At 37.8% G+C, this 26,056-nt stretch overlaps 2 protein-coding genes across 2 annotated transcripts in view; one reads left to right on the plus strand and one right to left on the minus strand.

The window, feature by feature from the left end:
* LOC118748941 overlaps window positions 1–10,366 on the plus strand; it is a 41,432-nt gene extending 31,066 nt beyond the window's left edge. Inside the window, exon 3 of the mRNA XM_036483699.1 lies at window positions 7,882–10,366. Within this exon, the coding sequence (XP_036339592.1) occupies window positions 7,882–10,198 (2,317 nt within the window). The 3' untranslated portion in view covers window positions 10,199–10,366. The remainder of the gene's footprint in view (window positions 1–7,881) is intronic.
* LOC118748942 (nuclear cap-binding protein subunit 1) overlaps window positions 1–16,153 on the minus strand; it is a 116,986-nt gene extending 100,833 nt beyond the window's left edge. The window contains exons 1-3 of the mRNA XM_036483700.1: window positions 15,982–16,153; window positions 14,557–15,895; window positions 14,394–14,497 (exon numbers count right to left, since the gene is read on the minus strand). Coding sequence (XP_036339593.1) covers window positions 14,394–14,497; window positions 14,557–15,895; window positions 15,982–16,024 — 1,486 coding nt within the window. The 5' untranslated portion in view covers window positions 16,025–16,153. The remainder of the gene's footprint in view (window positions 1–14,393; window positions 14,498–14,556; window positions 15,896–15,981) is intronic.
* Between the last annotated feature and the right edge of the window lie 9,903 nt (window positions 16,154–26,056).

Here is a 26,056-nt window from a genome sequence, read left to right on the forward strand (position 1 = left end):
GAGGGTTGTAAGGAAGGCCCACTTTAGCTGCATGTTCACAAATGGGCCAATGTCCCGTTGTCGGGGCTGTTAATTTGACTATATCTTTCAACGACCTCTTTAGACGTTTTACTGTCTTTGGCTTTTCATAATGCGGCCATATGTTTTCCGCAGTTTTGCAGGTTTGAAGGTCATTCCAACGAGCATCAGTCATAGGTGTGAATTATTATGCAGTTCCTTTTTGACGTTTCCGAGTGGACAGTTTATTGTCTCTGCTCCGGACTGTTTCAGATTTTATCACCGGTGAGGTAAGTGCCAGATATGTACAGCCAAGCATCTGAGAAAATGTATGCTTTTCGTGCTACTACGCAGTTCCTCTCTTCGCTTTGAAGATGCTAGCAAAGTTAGATAGTCGGAACGAGAGAGGGACATTCAACGTTTCATAGAACACACCCACACCACAGTCCATTTTGGACCCGTCAATATATAGATTTCAGATTTCGACTATCATGCCCTTACTCCAACCCCGTCTAAAAGGAAACTTCACTTAAAAGTTTTTCTTGAAACCTGATTGTTTCACTGATTCGATAAGCCTGCCAAGAATACCACTGTTGCCGTGCCACAGCGCCCTCCAGCACCCTGACTTGATGGGTATGACTGCCGAGGACGCAGCAGTTTCGTGGATGTGGAGTTCTATGGGCAGTTGATGCAGAACCACATTAAGCGCATGAGATGGACACGACTTAATTGTTCCTGTAGCACCTTTACAAGCTACTCTTTGTATACTTCTTATTTTTCTGACGTTGTATTGTTTATCTAGTGCTACCCACCAAACTAACGCCGCGTACATACGGAAACGATTGATGCTAACCTCTGCCATTATTTCTGTAGAGAGTTAGTTTTTTTGATTTTATGCAAACTTTTTTTTACAACAAATTTACTGCTATTTTTTTGCCAAAATCGATAATTTTTTCCAAGGCAACACAATTTCTACACACTTTAAATAAAAATTAAACATTAGTAAGAAATAAGTTTTGTTATTTTGTTTTTTGAAATTTGGTTCAGGGTACTCAAAAACCATTAAACCGAAATTGCAAACTTTGTAAACAAGCTAGAAAAAATCTGTAAAATTTCCACTGATTTTCAAGAAAAGTTTAATCTTTTTGATCGGATTTTTTAGAAATATTTTGGAGGTTTTCATGAAAATTAATGGCCATTTTTCTAGCTTTTGTACAAAATTTGAAGCTTTGGTCTTGTTGTACTATGTTCAAAAACGAGTTTAAAAATTCAAGATTTTTTAATTTTTACCCAACTTTAAAAAAGGAGAAGGTTATCAATTCGTCGGAATATGAATTGAATGTTTCCTTTCTGTACGACATTTTGCGAAAAAATTTTAAGTTTTCGAGTAGTTTTTTTACCACAAATTTAATAATTTTTGCTAAAACGATATAGTAATCCTCTTAATTTAAACCAAAGTTATCTCTGATATGGCCAATTAAAGAAATGATTATGTTAATTTTAAATTCGCGATTTTTCGCAAAGTAAGAGGATTATTGCAAGATAAAGTATAAGGAAACAAATATTACCTGGACCTCTACCAAAGTACGAACCTATCTTGGTTATCCGAAAGAAAAGGTTTTTAAGTGGCCCACTTGACGTATTTTGATGTAATTTGAATTTAAATTTTTTATTTTTTTTGTATTTTTTTATCAGTCCTGCTTTACTAAACAATTAATATCTCAGGCCCTATATCGAGGCACCCTTTAAAAATTTGTCAGTTAAATCTTTGATATTCACTCTATCACATATATTTTTTTCGGATTTTTAAAAACCTGCAAACATTTTTTTTGTAGCAACTTTCTAAATTGTTCATTAACAAACGTATAGAAAAGTGGACTTAAAAACAAATTAAAAATCTTTTATAAATCTCTGAGTCTTTGTCAATAAAAAAGTACGAATTGATTTTTTTGATACAACCAATATTTATCGAGTTATGATATGATAAACAATGGCTTACGGCGAGACACCTCATATTTTTGTTGTTGTATAACTTTTGCAAATTTTATTTTATTTTTACATTCCTCGCGTTTTGCCATATCGTAGAGGTATTTCTACATTGGTACCTCATAGGTGGTCCCATACTAATTTGATTTAGATCCGATCATTGGGTCATGAAGAAATTAACGATTATCTATAAATTTTATATGAGAATTGTATACAAATAGCAAGAAACGATTCATTTCAAAATAAATAACATAAACCATTTAAATTAGAATAAACTAAAAAAAATAGACTGTATAAAATGGAACATTTACTTAAATCACATTCGTTATTTTTCGTAAACTTTAATTTTTTGAGCATATCATTCTCCTGAAGCTTTTTTAAAGCAATTTCAAGTTCTTAAAATACCAGGGAGTGCTGGAACGACTTTTTTTTATTCAAATTGAATTGTGAAAAGTATCCTTCCGCATTTGCTTGTGGCGACTGGAATGCAAAGGACGGCAGAAACAAATGGAAACACAGTTCCTTCATCGTCCCTTTTATATTAAAAATTTACTTAAAATCGAAAGAAAAACTTTAATTTATTCTTTCAAATTGAGGAATAAAAAAAACTGTAAAAAATAGTAATATACAGTTGAAACTGTGAATCTGGCAATATTGACTATGAACCAAATTTTTATAAAAACAACAAAGATTATTTCACATGAAAGACTTTTGGGATATTAACAAAATACATGTTTTTGAAGTGGCCAGCCAGCAGCTGTATATTTAAAGATATAAGCACGGATCGCTAGGAAGAATACTTACACATTTAAGTAAGTGAAGCGGAGTATATTAAATATAGACAAGCACACATGAACCAATCATTGCTTATAAACCCTTTTTGGCATCGCACTGCTTCTCGTGTCCACCATTTAAACAAAAAGGATTTTATTTTGTAATAGCACAAAAATTACCCAATAAATTTTTGGGAATACTATTGAAGTGGCAGTCCTTGAAAAGGTTTTTATCTGGGTCTTTCCGGTTAAGTATACCCAAATATAGTACCTACATATGGGAATGCTCAGTTCAGTGCTTCTTCTCGGCCAAAGGATTTAGAAGTGTAATAGTCTTCACCCCAAATATCACAAGGATTAAGTTACCTATTTTATTTCACAAAAGGTTCGATAAGACCAAAACAATACGAAATCTTTTAATCAAAATGGAGTTCTTCTCATTCGCATGGAATTTCGTTTTGCTTTAAATACCCAAAATGTTGTATTCTAGGTTTAGCAAAATACTTAAAATAAATACATATAAGAAGTTTTTTTCCCCTCCTGTAAAATCAAAAAAAAGTACTTAGCAGCTTCTCACTCTAAGCTAGCGATATATATACATATGTATGTATGTAATCTTATATTTTTTATAACATATCGCGTCTTATTACTTTTATAAGACAATCGCTAGCAGTGTGGCTATACCAGCAGATCTCGTATACATTTTTTAGTACTAGAAAAGAATACTCATAAAGTTAAGATTTTATTTAAAAAAATGTATATAGGATTTTACTTTTAATCCAATAACGGACTTTTACGTTGATGGCATGAAATATTTGCCTGAGAAGACCTCTAGTCAAATTTTCCGAAGAATGATTTTCTAGAATATATGTATCAATCCTCTAACGACCTTCCAAATTTGCTCTTTGCGGGGTTTCTTGAAGTAAGGGTCCAAACGACCTTTTCAGGCGGGAGCTAAAGGGTTAAAATATTTTACGCCAATATTTCCCATGAAGTTTTACTATATGTATATGCCTTAACCTTTAATTTCGCTCGGACATTTATTTTAGCCATTTTTTCAACTTTTTTGAAAACTACTTCTGCCAAGACATGAAAACTGTAGTAGGCCATAAAATAAAAATACGAGCTAACTTTTCCAAATCCAATATTAGCAAAGTCCGGGCTGGTTTGAATTGTCATAAAATTGTTGCACAGTGTAATTTGTCATTTTATTACATACATATCTATATCCTAATTCGCAAAGGCCCTAACCAACAATTTCTTAATTTTACAGGAGAAGCAAAAAAAAAAACATTACAAAAAGTACAATAAAAACAAGTAGGGCTTTTTAAAAAGTGGCATGCAACTCCGTTGTTTTTTATTGAAGTTATATTTTAATATATCCTACTAAAATCTGGGAAAGACGAAGTTCCGAAAAACGTGTTGGTTAGGGCCTTTGTGAATTAAGGTAACGATATGTGATGAAACAAAAAGTTCTTATTAAAATTAGATGTATTTTAAATAAAATTGCAAGAACTTCGTTCTTGCCTTAGTCTAGGAACTAACAATGGAGACGATCTTTAAATTTGCTCTTGAACAAATAATCTTTTTAAATAGCTTTTTCTAAAGATAAAAGCGCATTGAAACTTTTAAATTTTCTAATTGAATTCCCACAACATTTACAGTTTAATGCCGCCGAAGCCATTGTAGGGCGAGATGTTGTGCTGACACCAAAACGGGGTCTACAATTGAGTGGAAAGAGCATATTTTATGAAGAAGATGCGAGTGCAACAACAACAACAACAGCTACACACAATCAGACGCTCCTGCGGCCATGGGAGCGTACATTGAAACATGTAACATTCGTTACACTTTTTACGAATGCCGCAGCTGCCGGGAATGTCAGGTAATCAAAGATGTTACGACTTAAATAAACAAACGAAAACCCCTCTCCATTTGCATGGTGTTTTTGTTGTTATTGTGGTGTGGTGGTGGAGGATGGAGGTTGGTGGTGGTGCGGCCGTTCATGCTTGTTGTTTTGGTTGCGACAGTGAAAACTACCAGTGCGGAATGTTACGTTTGCAAAAATTACTATAAATTGCGTAGACGCTGCGCTATGCTGCTGCGGCAGTGCTGATGGGCGCGCATGCAGGCGGGTGGTCGGGCGTTGTGCGCAAATGCGTTTCTAGGCTCCTTTGTTTGTATATACATATGTATGTATGTTACGTTAAAGTTGTTAAGTACAAATGTAAGTTTTGTTTAACAAAAAGTCGAATGTAATTTCCAAATCCACTGCAATTGATTGAAAATTCAATTATGGTTATTTAGGTGATGCCTGTTTAAATTGGCTAATGTTGTGTACTATTTTATTTAATTCAATTATGCTGCAAAGGAGCTGGTGATGCATGCATGCCAAATTGTTTATGCTGCTTTAGCGAGAAATAGGTAGATTAATATTGCCAGACCTAAATAATTTAGATTGACTCTAAGAAATCGAGTTCGCGGCTTAAGTCTTTTGTTCGTTTCGGTGAAAAAGATGTTGTCTTATTTTTTGAAAATGTCATTGAATATGACTTCCTCATGATTGTACTTCCATTATTTCAGCAGAAAATAAAACCCACAAACTAGATAATCGGTAATTTTTGCATTTGTTTTTTTTTTTTTTACCTAATAAAATTAAATGTTTTGTGATTTTCGGATTTTTCAGATGCCTTACAAAATGATCTCGGGATTTTCGGTTCCGGTAAGGATTTTTTCCAGAATTTATTTGAAATTATTTGGACTTTATTGCCTAAAATTTTATGGGTTATAAAACTGCATACCCAAAATTTTTCTAACAATTTTGAATAAAAAGTTTAAAGTGTTTGGGTGCAATTGGTAAAGTTTTTTGAAAATTTTCCAATTATAGTACAAAGTTTGAAATGTGGATTTACTACATACATATGTGATAGGCTCTTATAAACAAAAAACAAAACAAAAAATTGAGGGCTAGTTTTTCAGTGCACGGATGTGGTTTAAACTGAGTTTAAACGCTCAAGATGGCTGGTTTAAACTAAAATTAGTCAATCAAATGTCAGCCAGCTGTTCAAGACAAACGCAGTTTACGTGATTTAAGTTTAAACTTGCACTGAAAACTGGCCTTAAATTAAAACAAAATTTAAACTTTTACTTAAAAAAGGAACAGTATTAGTCACAAATACGCTTAAAGAGACTAAGTGAAGTAAAAATTCGAAGTTTACGCTAGAAATACGCAGTAACACTAATACCTACCCAAATTACTTACTAGTCTTTTAAGTGGCCTGTTCACTGAGACACGTGATGACTTGCATTTTATAGAATTCTTTTTAAATTGTCATGAAAAAAAAAATTGATACATTTTAAACCAAACTTTTATCTAAAAAACTACAGTTTTAGTTATAAAATACCCCTAAAGACGAAATACATCAGAAAAAATTACCCAAATTTCTAATAAGATTTTTAAGAGGGAAACCACCGCAGGCTGTATTTCTTGCTTGAGCACTTGAAACTGGGCATACCTAATTTTTGGTAACGTCAAAAGTGGCCATAAATTTTGGTTTTTAAAAAGTGGACATAGGAGTTATACCAATTGTAATCAGAGCATACATTTTATGCCATTTAACAACTGGACTTAACTTCTTAGCTATTTGAAAACTGGACATTATTTTTCGGTTATTTCAAAATTGGGCATTGGCAGTTTGAAATCTGGGCATACATATATTTCGTAATTTAAAAATTGGATTTACATTTTTGATCACTTGGAAACTGAAAATAGGTGTCGGTATTTTTAAAACTTCACATACACTTTAAATCATTTATAAGCTGGACCTACATACATATATTTTTAGGCATTGAAAATTGGACACAAACTTACGGACATAAATGTTTGGTGTTTGAAAATTAGACGCTTGAAAACTAAGCACACCTAATTTTTGTTTACCTAAAAACTGAACATAAAACCAATTGAAATCAGGAAATACATTTTATGCTATTTAAAAACTGGACTTAATTCTTGGCTGTTTGAAAGGGGACATTTTTCAAAACTGGGCATTGGTCATTTGAAATCTGGACATACATTTTTTTGCCATTGACGGCTGAACATATGTATGTGCATTTATCGTCATTAGAAAAGTAGTTAGTATAACTTTTGACCATTTTAAAATTGAGCATTAATTTTTGGTCAATAATAGGAATCGTTTTTCTTTCACATTTGAAATTTGGATAAAAAAAAATTTGATAAAAAACTGGAAAGTAATAAGTCGACATTCATACAAATTCACATGCCCAAGTTTCACTATTTATTCAGTTTTGTTTCCCCAATTTTTAACTTTTCAATAGTCGTTATATATGTATGTACTTTTCAGAAGTTTATGCCCAGTTTTTAGATTACCAATATATTATGCCCAATTTTTTATTTCAAGCGTTCAAATAGTTAGCGCACTAATTCTGAAAATATGTTGAATTAGATCGCAAAAATTTTCAATGGCCAGTGACCGATTGGTACTGTCAACAATATCGGAAAGTTCAGTTCGGTTATACAAAAAGGCTGACTTCTAACGTCTTTTCAAGCTCCTAAAGTCGGTCGTCGTGTACTCCAGTTTAACCCTTCGAGGTTCTAGTATCTTGTTCAGTGATATGACTATACAAGTATGTGCTTTGACTTTGGAACAACAACGTAGGCGGTTCGAAAACTTCAGAGGAAATAGATGCGGGCCTCTACGGACACAGAATGAAGTTGCTAGTTTCTACGGTGAAATTCTCAAGCATTTTTTAGGCGGAACTCAACACCATGTCAGTGCGCGGAAAATAATTATGTATTTATTACTTTTACAACGTTATCAATTGGATTTGGATCCCATGCCAATGCGGAATAGATGGGAATGAGGCAGTAGATAATCTACAAAAAGAAGTAGCAGCCACTACTACAACCGGACCTGGGTCTTTGTTTGCATTGGGTCTAAATAAGATTACAGAGAGCTCAGGAAGAGAGAATGGAATTGAGAGCATGGCACTGGTGATTGAGTACATGAAACAACCGCTTTTGTGACTTTCATTGAAAAAAAATTAGTTATAATTTTCTATTTTTACATAAAAGTGCTTTAATAAATTTTCTTTAATTTTTCCACAGCCAGCAAAAAGCTTACAGCGACTTCCTCTACTCCCCCTACATCCCACAACGCGTCGAATCTGATACGCGCTTTGGTGACATTGTCACACTAGCAAACGGGCGCCTAGAGGAAACAGGCAACAATTCGTTTCGCTTTATAGAGGGCTTATGCGGTTATGACTGCGATGCTGAGCGAGTATGGGCTTTGTGGCAAGTACAGAAGATACGACACCGCGATGCGAATCGCAAATTTCGCTATGAAATGAAATTCAGTGTGAGCCCGCTGCGCGCAGAGAGTGCAGGCAACATCAAAAGAAAGGCAGAATTAGATAGCAACAATAGCAAGCGAAGCGTTTTGCAAACATACATACAACGTGACGACGATTATCCGCAGACATTCGGCAAAATCGCCTACAACGATGAGGCGCGCTTTGCTGACCGCCGTTTGGATGACTACACGGCGCGAAACTTGAGGCAGCCGCCAATGAATCAATACCGGCAGGCGACGCCTATGCCTCAGCCGACCTTTATACACGGCATCTTTCAGCCGCCGCCACGTTTTCCACCGCTGCCAGAGAAATTGAACATCGGTAAGTATATCAAGGACTATCCAGCTAAGGCTACGCCAAAGATCGAACTCTTTCCGAATATACTCAATGCGGTGAGTCGAAATTATTACCCCACGCCCACCACTTACCGACCGAGTTATCAATCGAAGTTTCCACGCCCGGAGTTGTATACACCCATCCAACACCAGGAGCCGCTGAAATTCCCACAGAACTCACAGGAAAACGGCGTAGATGTGGGCGGTGGAGTTAGCAAACTATCGACACCTGTGGTGACGCATCATTTCCATCATCATTTCTATATGCCAAGCACTACAAGCAACGAAAACGGACTTGGCAGCGCTGAGCAGCCCATCATTAAGCCGACGAATCCATATAAAGGTGTAACGGTCGAAGCCACCTCCCCCAACTACATAAATAACTACTACAAGGAACGTGTGAAAATGAGCATCCCAGTGGGCACGCTGCAGTCCCAAAAGCCCATAAATTTCCCTAATTCCGAGATGGAAGTGCATAGAGAACAAGTGGTGCAAGTGACGCCGGTGCCGCCACTAAGGCGTCCACAAATTTACCAAATGTATCAGATACCAATTGATGCTAAAGTGCCGCTACTCATTTACCCAGCGCCTGTGGTGGAAGAGCAACCCACGCTGCAGCGCAGTAAACCCTTCATACAGAGCGAGCCGATGGATGATGAGCCCATACGCTATTCCGAACCTGATCCACTCTACCTGAATCTCGCGCACAACCCACCACTCGACGGACAATCTTACGAACTAGGCGCGTCACAACTGGAAGCCCCGAAAATTAACCACTTTGAGGATTACGCTAATATCCGTATCAGCACTGTTTCGAGCAGAAAAAATGCCAAGCCAGATTCGATAGCTGCGCAATTACCGCCACCTGATAATGACCAGGATGTGAGTATACCCTACGAGGATGAAACCCAGGAGGATAGTAAACCCAAGCATGACCTCGAACAGAAGCCAAGCCACAAGGATGTGCAGATCTCGATTAAACAGAAAACAAACCTTACCGCAAGCACTAAAGCGGCAAGGGAAAGCACGAGTGAAAGCCTTTTAGAAACCGCTGCCAACGCAACAGCGGCACCAACAACAACCACAACCGTGGCCACCACAACAGAACTATTTACAACCAGCAGTCAACTGGAAACAATAAAGACCTCCTCGTCCACCGTCCAAACTAACACTTTACCCACTACGAATTCGCTGCTCTCAGCCACAACTGCTGTGCCGTCAACGACTTCCATCGACGCTGCCACCGTGTTCACCAAACAGAGTACATCGAACTTCATTTCCACCTCCACATCTGAGACACCTTCGCTACGCGCGATTAGCCGTTATCGCTTAAAGCATGCGCGTGCCTCCACAACCACTACCGAGCAGCCGGTGCTGAAATGGAAGCCAAGGCGCAAACATTCTTTTAACAACAAGCCTACGTCAAGTACAAGCGCGAAGCCAAATACCGAGGCGGAAGAGACAACTCAAACGGCAACAGTTAAAAAAGAACAACGACTGGAGACGAAAGATGTCCGTTATCAAAGACAAGAAAAGCAGTTGCCTGCAATCGCGAACTCAACCAAAACTGGCAATGACACCTTGCTCTCAACGAAAAGTAATGAGGTTTTCGAAGTGCTCACACAAAAATCGGTTAGCAAATCGGTGAGCATCAAGATTGGTGATAATGGTGAGGAGATTCCTGTCATAATTGACGACAGTGACTATGGCGAAAACGAAGTGAAAACGGATTAATCGCTATACATTTTTTTGCACTGCTATGGGCTTTAGAATACCAAAAAATTGTTATTTTGTTATTGTAAATAAAATTGAAAAACATAGTTTGTAAGTTTTTTGTGAGTGTACATTATTATAGAAGGATAAATTGTATTTTTTAATCGAATAACAAGCTAAAAAAGTTGTGTGTTCAAACTTTTACTTAAAAAGTAAACAACTTTCATTGGGGATTTTTAAAGGTAACATTCGTTGTTTCCATATATTTCAAATTTGCAGGTGCAGATCCTTCGTACGTAGATCCAGGATTAGTGGTTTTAGAATCCCTGTTATAAGAGCTGGTTAATTACAGGGAAAGTAATCAACAGGCCCCTTGGAGCCCGGGTTCTTGTACCTACGACAGAAACTGATGGAATGTATGCCGATTCTTTCGCCACGGACACCCTCGGACAGACAGCCTTGACTTTATACAATATAGTTATATTAATAAAGAACGCCCTAACTCACTTTCTTTTGAAAATCAGCTTTGAACAACGGTTTGTAGATTACTCAAAGCCTAATAGAATGTAAAAATATCTGCTACATAAATAAATTATTTTCAGTGTTTATTAAAACCCAGATTTTGAAGAAATCCCCAACTTAAGAACTTTAGTTTTTATAAAGTTTAGTGACTACTCCGTAAAGACAGAAAAAATTGGGCCTTTTTATACGTGTTTTCCAGATCTACCTGATAATCATGTAAGTTCCTGTGCAGCTCAGCCTCTGCTTAGCCTTTATGCCACAATAAATTTGCTTCTGATTTTCCTGGCCCCATGTGAGCGAATAGCCCCCTTTTCCACTTCCGTAAATTTCACAAGCTGATTGGAATTATTACAGCCAAATTTTGAATTAAAAAAGTGCATCGGAACTAAATCGAGTAGGCTCCATTGTGCAGGATTTCATTGCACCTTTTTTCCGAACAGTTGACCTTTGAATTCCTTTGAGATTTTTTAGTCACATCAGTTGTTGTTGTTGTTGTTGTAGCGGCTACAACAACCCCGACCAGGACGGTTGGTATCTCAGTCGTTGTCGTCAAGTTCCACTAACGGCAGCCCTAGGAAGCGTGCAGCTTCTGTAGGGTTGGTCCACAGGGACAGGGCCGTTAGGGTTGTCGGGTTTTCCGGGCATGCGAAGAGATGTTTCGAGTCATGTGGGGTCTCTCCGCATGCCGGACACTCATTTGGCACATCCTCATTCAATCTACTCAGGTAGGGGTTTAACCTGCTGCAGTAGCCAGAGCGAAGTTGGGCTATTGTCGTTCGTGTCTCCCGAGGCAGATGAAGCTCCGTCTCGTCTATGTCCGGGGGAGGTATGCCTAGAACGGCATTCACAGGTCTAGAGTCTACATAACTCGAGACTGACTCCCTGTGAATGCCGTTCAGGGCCAGTCGGTAAGCTGACGGGTCCAGAGGTTGCTTGGTGAACCTCTGGACTTCGTCCGTCAGTTCATATAGATGCCTCCTGACGTGCCTAGGCGAGGGCTCCTCTGCAAGCAGCTGTCTGTTTGGGTGGCCACTTCTGTGGCTCCCGATCAGGAACTGCTTGCAGAGCATTATGTTGTGCTCCTTTACGGGGAGCATTTGCGCCTCGCCGTGGAGATGATGTTCGGGCGACATCAGGAGGCATCCTGTCGCTGTCCTGAGTGCGGTGTTCTGTACAGTCTGTAGCTTCGTCCACTGCGTCCTACTAGACCCCGGCGACCACACTGGCGCTGCGTAGTTTAAAACCGGCCGGCCTATTGCCTTGTATGTTGCCAGCAACGTTTCTTTGTCTTTGCCCCAAGTACTGCCGGCTAGCGACTTGAGGACCTTGTTGCGGCTCTGTACTTTACTGACAATAGCGGTTGCGTGCGCAGAGAAGGAGAGCAGGCTGTCGAATGTTACTCCGAGTATTTTGGGGTTATTCACCGTCGGAATTGGTGTGTCATCGACGTGAATTCCCAGCGGTAGCCTGACCTCCTTCGTCCAGGTTGTGAACAGGGTCGCAGAGGATTTCGTAGGGGAGAGGGCTAGACACTTTGCAGTGAAGAACACTCTCTAAGGTGACTCCACCCCTCGCAGGCATTACACTTGACTGAGGTGGAGTTGTGGTGTAGTCGTCTCTGGCATACACAGCAGGTGTAGATTTCTGGCCCTGGGTTTGACTCGATGCCAGCCCGTAGTGAATGTAGCCCTATGGACGAACAACTTCTGAAATACTTCGCCGACCTAAACGGGGTTAGATCGCCGAAACAACAGCCCTTGGTCGGGTAAAACCCGAGTCATTCCAGTACGTAGAACCGGCTGTCGTGGGAATGAATGAATCACATCAGTAAGGGCTAGTGCTGGAAGATACATCGATGTAATATCGATACATCTATGTTTTTGAATTTATTTCAAACATCGATGTTGTTTTTCGATGCTCGATGTTTTTCTCTATAACTATCACATACGTAAGTGAAAATCTACGAGCACAATTTTAATAGATAAATAAAGCTTATTAAATGCAATTTATTACGTCTTTAGGTTGTTGGTGTTGGCACAACTTGAAATCTTTAAGTCGCAGTCTTCTTTGTAGGACTGTGTTTATGTGAGTGTTTTCAATGAAAATCTTTCATCTTATGTATGTATGTGTGTATATAAATGTGTTTTTGAACTTAGATAGATTCCAAAAATACGAATTCTATTTTACTGAAATCTTAATATGAGTTATTAAGAAATTGACAAATTGAAATTTACAAGACTTTTAATAAATTATCAGCAATATATGTAAATGGCTGTGTTTATAAACACAATAATGCAAAATATCCCAAAAATCAAAGTCCAAATTGAACTCATTTATCTTGAATAGTTGTGAAATTAAAGAGACTGACGGTTTGCATATCTGCATTAATGAATTCAGCCAACATTTAAAAAATTCGCCATTTAAAAAGGTCGATGCATCGATAGATCAATGTTGCTCCCCAAAAAACATCGATGTTTTTCCAGCACTAGTAAGGGCTAAACAATTGACGACCGCTTTATATGAGAGTATGATTAGGACTATAGCAATGTGTCATCATACTTGTGGCTGCATTAAGGACAACCTTCATAAGTCCATCTGACAAATAGAATGTATGAATATGTTGAAATAACTTTGATTTGTGCATAAACCTCAGCTTCAATACCCAAAGTATCTTCACTTTATGCATTTTTCAAAAAATTATTGTAGGCACAACTTTTTCATTATTAACCGACTTCAAAAAAATGTATGTATGTTACCGCATAACTTTGGACCACGTAAAGCGATTTAGATAATACTTTTTTTCATCGGAAAGCTGGTACCTCAAGGATACTATAACATACTAGTTTTATTTAGAACCGATAATTGGATCGTGAAGAAATGATCGATAATCTTAAATTTTTATTAATATTATTTTTTATTAAATTTTTTTCTTAAAAATGGCTTGTTTTCTTTATAATTAATAATTTTCCGACTGATATGAAATGTACGCAATACTTCATTTTGCAATGGGATTCTCCTGCTGTTAGACGTGGCAAGTGCCAGTCCTTTTCAAGAGTCTGTCAAACTCAAGAATTTCCAAAAGATATTGCAGGATCAGTTACACCTTGCATGTAAAGAGGCTTTCAAGAACAGTTTTTATTTCTAATAACCTGAAAAATTTACTAAACCTGCAAATGTGCACGAAACAGTCACAAAATATCTAATACTAAAATACTCCATATCAGTAGAAAAAATTAGTTACACATATTTTTCATAGTCTATTCAACATTTTTATAACTTAATGAAAGTCGCAAAAAAAAGCGTCACATGGCAACACTCGATTGGTTTGACAGCACATGCAGCAAAAATGAAAATTGCTGGTGCAGCACGAGCAGGTTGAAATTATTTCTCTAAAGCGATTTGCGTAATTTCAGTTGCAGTTATACTTTGAAATTTTTATTTCCGAAGGTGATTTCTGAAAAAGGACTTTCTGGCTGTTCACATGGAACTTTAGTTTTAGCATTTTGACAGCAAAATGTGTAGCAAACCGTTTGCATTGCCACGTTTAACCGCACCTTAATTCTAATATAAAACCATAAAAATATTTATAACGAGCCATTTTATGAATAGTGGTTTCTACGAGCTTTAAAGCAATTACGAATACAAAAATTTGCATTTGACAAAAATATTCTTTTAACCATATTTTTTTACTCACCTGCATCTTCGGAAGCATATTTGTAGTTGGGTTGCGGTGCAACAGGTATAAGCTTAGCATAAGCCTCAGGCATCATTTCCACAATGCGTTGATGATAAGATAATCTGCAAACAATTAATTAATTAAGCAATCTAGGTTTTCTTTATTTGAGCGCAGTTCATACCTTAAACACTTATGCAATACTTCTTGTATAAATTTGGGGCGTGGATGTTCTGGGTCTAATAGTAAACAACTATCCCATTCTTCCCACGACCAAGTGAATTTGAAGTTGCTCAAATGATAAGAAAACCAATTTACGAAGCGGTCGAAACAAGAAGTATTCATGGAATCTATGCGCATGAATAGAATTTCAGTTGCTTGAGCGAGCACTTGCGGCAATGTTGCCGGTTGTAATTTACACAATTCAATAAGTATTGAACCATAAACGATTTCCAAATAACGTGGTGTCGGCATATGGAATATTTCTGCAAATACAACCTCTACGATGCAGTATTCGAGCGGTATTTTGTTTTTGTAAGGGAACGCTAGCAGTTGTGCTGCACAATCTTTCCGTTCCAAACGATGCGTTTCGATGATGTGGTGCAGGTGCTCTTCGATTAAGAAGCGCTCAATGGAATGCGCACCTGGCAAATTGGGACCATCGGGGCAATCAGTATAATCAAACATGCGATAAACCACCCAAGGCATTGGATAATCGTATGACTCATGATGTGATGGTGGCACAATGGGTGGCAAATTATGTTGCAGTGCTTCACATAAAATCGAATCAAAGGCCAGGTAAGGACGTGGAATGTGTTTTTCAGCCCAATTATCTTGACGCAACTTACGTATTTGCGCCCATAAGCAATCCAAGTATTCCTCTTGCGGATGTGGTGCATCGACCGACCACACACGTAGAGCATTGTGGTGTTTCTTTGAACGTTTGTTTAAATAAACTTCAATGCGCAACAGCAATGATTCTAACGACGACTCTTTCTTCTCATACAAGTCGCGACCTACCCATGGTAACGTGGAGAGCACTGAAAAAACAAACCAGTCACGACGCACTTGTGGTACTGTATCTTCGTTAGAAACATCGATCATTGTGTCTAGAAGCTGCAGAAGACTTGTTGCTGAGATGACGTGACAATTCACTAGATCAGCAAGAAAACGGAGCGAGTAACGTGCAGCATCCCACCAGCACATTTTCAAGGCTTCTTTGAATGTCTTCACCATGTGGTCTACGAACTCACCGCCAAATTTGTAGTTTTTTGCATTTAATAAGCCCACTAAGGTTGTGTAAATGGTACACTTTTCCGGCATTTTTATTGCACAATCCGAGAGAATACGTAGAATTTTTAGACGAAAAGTGCCCAAGTCTGCCTCCAACACGGAAACTAAACCTTCCAAATTCGATTCTACCGAAGAGGTGCTACGTTCACCGACGCGTAAAATTAGTGACTCCAAACGATCTTCAATTTCCTGATTTTCAGAAACGCGCCTACGTTTTCGATTGCGATGATCTAAAAATTTTGGTGTAATTAAAATTGGAAAACCGCATATACATCGGGGTGCACTGTCGTAGGATGCCATTTGCACCATTACTTACCGTAACCCTCTTCATCGCCATCATGCGGACGTCTGCGATTCATTGCTGCTTACTTTGGTGATAAAATGAAATAAAATTATTTGGCACTTGTAGTGTTTTTATAACAAATTCCAATATGCAAAATTACACACGAATTGGTAGAAAATCCGCGTACGCGTTTTGTCAGACGCTGTCAAATATTAATTTATTTGACATTTCGCCGGTACGGCATTGCCATTCGGAAAAATGTTACAACCATTCACAATATCGATAAAAGGAGTGCATTCAACATTTTATTGTGAACATAATTTCCCGACTGTCATATTCTTCCTTTTGAATTTTACTAACAGGTTTTAAAATTACTTCCGCTTTTTTTTAATGAGGGAAATAGGAAGCTTTATACAAGTGGCTCTTGGTTAGAAAGATTACTACGCCTTTGTCATATTTTCGAACAAAATTAGTTACTCGATTAAATTTGCAAATAAAACGAGGTAACTAATTTTAGAAAACTGTTCATTTATATACAGCGTCTAATTAAAAATAATTAGCTATATATAATTTGCGGACGTGCTAGAGAAAAGACACACTATCAAATTCCACGAGTAATTATCATTTCTATATCAGAAAATAATGCCAAATTTGTCGTGTATACCTGGCATTATTATTTCTAAGTACATCGATGTTTCCTAGAGGGAGCAGGTATTTGGAGACGTAATGCTCTCGGATTCGCTGAGAAAAAGAAATTTCTTCCATTATATACTATTACTGCCCGCTGGAGCACAGCAACTAAAGACTTTTATTTTGGCACTTAACTTGACTTTTGTTTTGGCACTTAAATCAATTTTGGTAAAGGAACCCGAAACACTTATGAGTAACACTGCACCCATGTGTACTTTGGGTTATGGTTGTCGATAAGTTACCCAGTAAGTATTCCCTAATGGCCTGAAGTGAAGAGGGTTCCCTTAATAAATTCAATATACAGGAGAACATACAATCTGTTTACCTGTCTGTCTATATTTTACATATGTAGGGTGTTGGTAAAAAAATTGGAAGGATAACCAATTAGTGTGGCCAGCGGTGCTTACCTTGTTTCCGCCGTCAAGAGTTAAAAAGTACTAAAACACTCATATTCGAGCTTCGAAGTGAAGGAACTGATGGCGGCTTGGCTGTATGAAAAGATAACTAAGAAAGCATGTTTAAAATTACTTACACAATTTGTTATGGCGCAGATCAGGATTGCTAGCACCTCTACATGAAAAACTGTTGGCCAGCTTGCCGTTTTCATCGAAAGTTTATCTCCGGGTACATAAAGACAATGTACACATCTGGAAGCAAGTCGAGGCAGCCAGTTTGCTCAAACTTCTCGTTCTAAGACTTTTATCTTCTGTGCTGATGCTCCTCCTCACGAAGAGTACCGTCAGATATTCGCGGTTGCATCTTTATGTTGTTACCGTTGTAGCAGCATACAAGTTCCCAAAAGAGTTTTTGAGGAGTGTTGCTGGAGTGACAGTCCTTGGCCAGATATAAATCTGGGCCGTTTCGGTTACGTAGACCCGGCTGCCGTGGGAACGCAGCTTTATCGAGACTGTTGCTTGAATAAAAATATGAAGCGAAGTCCAGGCCAGAAGTGACTCCGAAGTCACCAAGTTTGCATTTTACCTGTTACCGAGATCGAAGTCAAGGTTTGAATTTGAATTAAATGACAGCTTTTGGTAATGTTTTTGGCCACCAAACTAGGGAGGAGTATTTACTTTGTTTTTGTCTAATTAGGGGTTACAACTCAGCCAAGATATGTATGGAGGATCATTATCTAGAATACTCCAAGAGCCCTCATCGGATGTTTTCATTGTCTATGCTTTGGCGCCATTTACCAGAATGGGCATGATGAGTGACTCTACTTCTGCCTACTCAGTCCAAAGTAGCACTTGTTCGAAAGAGTGATTCTTCGTTGAATTTCATGGCTGACATTATTATTGGTGTTAATGCTTGTAACTGTGAACAATCACGTGGGTGCAGATACGTTTATGCTCTGACTGTTTGTCTAATGACAGGATATACTTCGATTTGTCCTCTTTCGCCACCAGACCCTCGCGATTTACTTCTCTATACAATTCTGAGAAGGCAGAACTGACGTAGCCCTTGCTTTTACCGACAATGACGATTGTATAAAATTGTGCTTGAGCGGTTCAATGATGTGGCTCTTATTATCTTCTCCAACATCAGATTAAAGAAATAAAACGAAAGGGGGTCACCTTGTCTGAAACCACATTTGGTATCAAACAGCCGTATTATTTTCGCGGAAATACAATTCCGACATCGCGACATAGAGGCTGCCTGCATATTTTTATTCATTCTGAACGTTTGGAATAAACTTTTTTGTTTACTTATTCTTTAGAACAAGGTGTATTAAACAAGGTGGTGTTGGGGCGACAGCTGAGTTTTTCGCCGTGGAGGCCATTACGTCAAAATGATGTGTTTGTTGTAACTCATACCAATGACAGTATGGACATCAGCGTATAATTTGTTAGTGTAATTTTTTACTTATATACGGCCAACACCACCTTGTTAAATACGCCTTGCTTTAGAACGTTCCGGATGATATGATAACATATGCACGATTGAGAGAATACAAAGGTTGCGCCGATCTCGGACCGCTATTCCTCTCTTAACGAATTTGACAGAATCGTTGTTTGCATGACGTCACACTTGTGCAACTTGTTTACGTTTTCCTTGCAACATTTTTTCTTCTTCTTCCATTCTTGCTCACGTTTTGGCATTTCTCTCCCGCAATTGCACCAGTGTGACGTCACACAAAAGTTATTCTCAAAAATCCTCTCTGATCGGCGCAATCTTGTATTCTATCATTCTTGATAACATATGTATATTTCAAACGCATTCAGTTTATTCTGGCTGTGGTTTTCGGGCCTGTTGATGAATGTATTTGTATGCTGGAATCTTGTACCACATACTACCATATTTCGGGCCCCGGCGAGGTCGATTAGCCTCAGTTCGTTATGAGAAGATTCGTTTCGTGATAGTTTCTGAAAAATTATTTAGTAACTCCAATTGTTTTTGGTTTTTTAATGGAAAAATTAAAAAAATTCAAACTTTAACAGAGGAAAAATAAAAAAATAATGACTGTTTTTTTTAATTTGTTTTTCTTTTTGTTAATGAATTTCTCAGAAACTATCAGGCCTTACGGCTTATTTCATTGGCTTATTTCATTGGCTTTTATTTGTCGTATTTCGTTTTACGATTGTCAAAATGGTTCGTAAGATATACGTGGTTACGTGGAACCACTATTTTTTTAAGCTAAATAACGGTAAATTGAAAATATCTCGGAAACGTATCCATTTACACAAAATTAACTCGATTTACAGAATCACCGAGCAATTCTACATAGGAGTTGGATAGTGGCATCCATAGAATATTTTTGCTGCAAACCAGTGAAATTTATAATAGCTTATTTATCTTGTATGTCTAATAAAACTACCAAATACCTACATTTTCTGAAACTTTAGTGGTATTTTCCATTTTTGTATTTTATAAAATTTTCTTTCGGATTTAAACAACAGCTGTTATTTCAAATTGACTTGTTACACTATTCGCTCTTTTTTACCCATTTTTCTAGCGTGAGGAATGCTTTCTTGGCTGTTTTGGGCACCCGCGGGATCCTGCGGAATTTGACCAACATATCAGCATTTCCAATACTTATTCTAATGCGATGGGAGTATGTTGTTTAAGTCAATGACGAAAAACAACAATACCACAGAATACCCTATACAAAAGAAAATAGTTTTGTTCATGTAATTTCGCATCGTAAATTTGTCATCTACTTTCACATCATTTAATAGATATTTAAGACATAATATTAAATACTCGAACTCTCCGGTTTTTTGTATACATCTATATGTGTATATGAAAGTGTTTTACGTAAGACTTTTGTAGAGCTTTTTCATCAAACTAGGTACCTAAAATTTAATCCGATTCCAACTCGTGCGTGCAAATAAGCAAATTTTCGATTTTTTCATAGAAAGCCTTCATCACTCGCTAAACCTCCAACCACGTACATATCTATTAAAGGATATTTGGGAATGCAAACACTTGTGCGCACAACAAAAAAGAAAATGCAAAAAGAAGCCATGCAAATCGAGGTTTTCCTGCGCACACACTTAACAAATCGAATAACATCAAATCAATTGTTGGCAAATTGCATAGCTAACACCAATCTGTGGATACGGGACGTTGGTAAATACTTGATTGTGTACGCGTAACTGACACTTGTCTAAAATTGTATTTACTGTCACACATGTATGTATTTCCAAACATACTATGCGACGTGAATAACGGTAAATGTTTTTCTTCACCCCTTACCCAACAAAATTTATAAGTAAGTACTTATGTACATACATTCAAATGTCGTGGAAACCTCCTGAGGAAATCCTTTATTGAATCGTTGATGCACAGATTGTCTGAATGTCGCTGTCAAGGTGTGAAAAAAGCTTGCACAAACATACTCATGCATGTGTATATACATTAGACTGATTCAAAAAATAGACAAACTTTTTTTTTTAATAGCCCACTCTTCAATACCTCAGGGGGACCTGTTAAAAGTGCATTTTTACGAAAACTTGTTTTTCCCCATGGAAAACTTTGACCTACCTCTAAATATTTTTTGATAAAAAAAAAACGGGTAAAATTCTTTTCGGTATCATTCATTCATTCATTTTACTTAACCCTGCTTATAAACCGCAGGCTTTCTAATGCACTGCATACATAAAGCATTTGGGTCTATTTTGTAAACGAGGCTTTTGATACAAAACCTTATGTTGTGCTTCGTGGGCAGGCCAACTTGAGCTAACATTTTACTCAAAATTTGATTTACTTATCCATCGTTGCAAGCTAAATAAAATCCAGCCAGAGTACATTCAGATTACAGATATTCTTGCCTTTAAATATTATTTGCTTCTTCTGTACTTTCAACACACGCATGCAGTGTAGCCAATTTGCTAGAAAGCTCCCAAAACGTGAGGAGTTTTTCACTGTTCACAAAGAATTTAATAAAGGAACTTGGCCACTTTGCTAAGATTTCTTGTTGCCGCAATGAACTGTTCACAATGTTCCTTGTTTACACAAATTTTCTTCTTTTTTTTTTGCGAGCATGGTCTTTAATATGGATATTTATTTGGCTATCATCTAATTGTACCTAAATTGAGCTCAGTGTATCGAATGTGCCTTTTGGTTCGAAAAAGTCGAAAAAAGGTACAATTGTACCACGATCCAGAAAATAAAGGTCGCGCCATTCGCGGACCGCTAACCCTCTCTTCGTCGATTTGACAGCATCCACCCAATCACTGACGTCATAATATACTTTTGTTTACATTCACTGTTGCCAACTTGATGCTTTTCGCACCAAACTTATTGGGTATTCAAAACGCGAAAATTTTTGAGTTTTGTGCTTGGTGCGTTTTTGGTGCTTTTGTTTTTAGTTTGAAGACGTCAAATTAGAAAATCTTAAAAAAATGGAAGCAAAATTTATAGCAATCGTAAGTGTGCTAAGCAATTTTACAAAAATTTAAACAAAATCATGGCACAGTGACAATCATAAGCGACAACGAAATAAGTGCAGCACCTTCAATCATGCCAGAAGAAATCGACCGTTGTGCAAGAAACATTGATTTTTATTAATTTGAATCGGCATCCTTCAATAAAATTATGTATTCATATAAAGTCCATAAAATACACCAATAAAAATTTGGTGCTTTTTCAAATTCAAAACTTGGCAATACTGCCTTTTGTTCGATGGCTCTTCTTTTTCTTGCCGAGTTCGTCTTGCTCTCTCATTCTGGTATATTTTGACGTCACGGCCAGTTGCTCTCAGCTCGATTGGCGCAATCTTGTATTTTATCATTCTTGCAATTGTACCTACTTTTCCATCCCTGGTCTGCAGCTGGGGCATCAGAAGGCAGAAGCAGCTGGTAATCGTAGGCCTTTGCCCAGCTGATATAGCGACAAAAGATACACATAAATGTACGAATAAGCACGAGAAAGAAAGGGTGAAACGGAATTGCTTGCAGTAATGGCAAGACCTCAAGAAACGGATTCTGAGCGTATAGACTTATGCGAAGTATACGAATACATATACGAAAAGGGCTTGACATAGGAGATGGGGAGTTTCAAAGCATACTTTCATACAGGTTTTGTGACGATGACGATCCGTAATACACCTGAAAATTTGTCGAATATGCTGAAAATTTTCCATCGTTTGCCCGCAGTCCGCAAGTTAAAGAGACGACTTGGGCGTAAACCTTTGGCGGCTGTTTATGAGACTAATAACACCAAGTTTCTAAAGGTATGCTTCACCGCAAGCAATTGGATATAAAACACATTTGTAAATACAAGCATATGCAAAAAATTTCATATTAGAAATTATTTATGGACATGCACTTCTCAACTGCCGCAGAGCAAAACCTACTAAAGTAAGTAGTTAATTACTGGTACCCACCCCAAATCAGGCTCAAAAATCCCGCTTGATGCATCAAAACTCCTTCGGTGTTGTTTCAAACAGCAAAAGCCAAAACGCTACAAACTGTCGGGGCTCTGTATGGCTTGCAGTATATAGAGGTGGTACAAGAGTTACCAGGCGCCAATGGTAACTCCCACATTTTCGAGCGCTATAAGCTGTAGGGACTTTGCATGACTTACATCCTTGCAAAGATGGTACCCGACGGTTATTATTGGCCCCGACAGCCACCCAAAACCTTTCTGCTTGAATAACTTTTTGTTTAAATAAATTCATCCTGGCCCCGCCCGCTCACTGAGTTATTTAAGGTCCTTCGAGCCGGATACTAGCGGCTTATTTTACATCCTCTAGACGACAAGTTGCCTAGGAGGCTGAAAGCCTTAATCTAGAGCAGGCATGGGCAGAGAGTTAGCAGGTGCTAAAAGAGCGTAAGCGTCGCGTGTACGTATGCAAGCGAGAGCGCAGCGATGAGAACACGACGGCATGTAAAATGATCCCCAGTAGAAATCTTAAGCATACAACATCGCTGTTGGTGGCATGAGCTTGCTGCTGTGTATACATGCCAGTATAAATGAACCTTCATTTCCATTTAACACGCGTGGTTTCTCAGAGCGTATGCGTACCTTAATCATTCACTTGTACTACTGCTGTATGCATATGGCTGAATTAATGTTTCAAACATACAAAAAAGCATTAATGGAACAGTATTAAAGCATTCTTACAAGATCCCCATATGTAAATGTTACTTTTCTGATACATTTTAATATACGGGGACATACAAACAAGTAGCACTTACATATGTAAATGCATATCTTGTAAAAGCCCGTTTGTGCTGAAAATAGTATCGCACAACATGTCCGTTCACTAAAATTTTTGAACAAGACTGAAAATATTACAAAAATTCCACTCCAAATGTATCAAGACATGTACTTAAAACAACGACAACGTACATTCGCTTGCAATTCGATAGAATTTGAATTTATTAGTGGAAATTCATGACTACGCATGAATTGTTCAGACTAATTCACTCATATAGCAAGCATCCTTCAAGAGTGCATACAACCGATTTCTACTGGAGAATTAGGCACACTAACACATTCTCACTTTTAGCTCACGCTTGTTTGTGGTAGTGCCCACCTCTGATCTAGAGTCAATAGAAAACTTATCTGTTGGTAATGGTTAATTTTTCCGAAAATTGGTCCTTTGTTTGGCTTGTGACAAAAGCTATAAAATAAAGTACTAGAAAAATTGCGCCCAACGAAACAACTTTCATAGAAAGGCAATAAACAGGCCGCTACCTCTCCGCAAAAAGGCTAGTGCCACACCTTTGGCGTTTCAATGTGTCTTCTGGTTTTGCCATGCCGCCAATGGCTAGAATGCATCGCATCAAATATCGGAACAGACGACGCTAAATCTTAATTTGGAATCCCCTCAAAATTGATAGGCTGAGGAAGAAATTGACGAAGTTGTTTGCTCTCAGACCAATTCGATAAATGGCTGTAGATTTAAATTTGATGTCATATTTAGGACTGCATACTTACTCTACATTTCTTGTACTAAATTCTCGTGCAGCCACTTTGACCTCCTCTCACTTACTCTGAAGCACAACTTCATTTCAAAAACATGCAATCCTGTTGTTTAGTGGTAACACATTTCAATCAGCTGAAAAGGATAAAATATTTCAAACTTAGAAAAAAGTGAATAAATGTAACAGCATGTATGGATATATGGACATAACCACTGCGTATACGTCTATGGGAAGCGAATGCAAACAACGTTGTGAAAACATTAAAAAAGAAATACTTAAGTAAAAAGTGAAAAAAGTGTTTAACAATGCAAACTCAAACCACATCGAGTACCACAACCATTAGGCACACAATGAGCCACTCGCTGTTGCTGCAGCAACACCCAACTAGTACAATAGCCTGCAACCAACCAGCCAACCAAATCCAAAGTGTAAACACGCAGCAACAAACCCCAACCATTCGGTTCTGGATGGCGTTGCTATTCGCATTTATCTGTGGTTGCATCCCTTTCCACAAGCGCACACTAATAAACGGTGATTCTTCATAAAAATGCAACAAGCAAAAAAAAATAAAAATAGAGCGAGCTTAAAAAAGTGATGTACTCGTATGTTAAAAAAAAATCGGTATTTATTTCAAACAACGCCAACAACAACATCACACAATAACAACGGAGCTGAGTAACTTACCTACAAATGCTATGAAATAAAGCATATGAATTTGGCTTGGTCGTGCTTGTGGGTGGGAGGATGTTTGAGTGGTTGGTTGTGGGGTGGTTGATTGTCGGTTGGCGGTTTGATGCCTGCCACCCTTTAATTGTATGCCGTTTTGCATCGCCCGAACAGTTGCATTTGCACTCATAGTAACAGCGCGCAGCGGCCCTCTTTGAACGGATGCAAAGTAAGCCAGAAGGAAACAGGCACATTTCAGCGCAGCTCAACGCAGCCCAGCTTGGCTCGGCACAACGAAAAATTATATGAAGTGTAGTAACGAAGAGGAATTAAAATCTGTGCAAAAAGAAGTAAGAAAAAAATATAAAAAAGAAGATTTCGCTGCCAACATGCTATTGCTGGTGGGTATTTAAATTTGGCAGTGGGTCATGTATGCATTAAAAGTGAAATAAAAAATTACAGATATTTTTGATTTTGATATTTGGGAACTTCTCTTTCTTGTTGCCTTTCTGATCTGTACAATTTGAGCTGGTTTTTTCCTGGAAGATCTCAAAGTACGTTCCACACTAAATTATTGTTATACATAAATACAGTGGATCGATAGCCAAATGTCAATCGGCACCATAGGGTCATTGATTGTGTAATCCGAATAGATGAAGAAATAAGCGACTTTTCGTCATTCCATCCTATTTGGTACCCGTCAAACACGCGAACAGGGCCATAGATCTTCCGAAGAATAGTTCTCTCGAAATCCCACAAAATCTTCTCATCTTTGTTAGACTTCGTCCACGTTTTTGCGCCATATAAAAGAGGGGGAAATATGAGAGATTTTGGGAATTGCAGAATTTCCTACCGAACCTAAAGTACACTGAGCCAAAAGCGCAATCGATTGTAAGAAATGTGATCGAAGTTGAACATTTGGAAACTCATTTGTGTGTCTGGCTGTAGAAAGATGCTTGCTGTTATATGTTAGCTTTCAGCAGGTTCGGGTTCGAATGTCGTCAGATGCAATTTATAATTTTAAGAAAATTGATTCAAGTTGAACATTTGAAGGCACATTCACAGCGGCTGACCGGTTGAGTGTGCAGAGATGCTTGCTGTTATTTGCCAGCTTTCAGAATGTCCGGGTTCAAATTCTGTCAGAAGCAACATGTTGAAATAATAATAGAAATTTCTGGTTTGTGTTTCCGATCTATGAAAGAGCATCTGTGAAGTGCAGAGCGTAAGCATATTCAAAGAAAAAAATCGGCAAACAAAAATCTATTTAAAGATAATTAAAGTGTGGTTAATATCACCAAATCATTTTTGAAAATATCAACAATGGCATAGTTAATATTAAGCAAAAATCACTTTGATTCCTTTTCAAGTTTGAATTTGGT

Source organism: Rhagoletis pomonella, unplaced genomic scaffold (assembly GCF_013731165.1).
Source record: "Rhagoletis pomonella isolate Grant_MI unplaced genomic scaffold, Rhpom_1.0 Rhpom_scaffold_00013, whole genome shotgun sequence".
NCBI lineage: Eukaryota > Metazoa > Arthropoda > Insecta > Diptera > Tephritidae > Rhagoletis > Rhagoletis pomonella.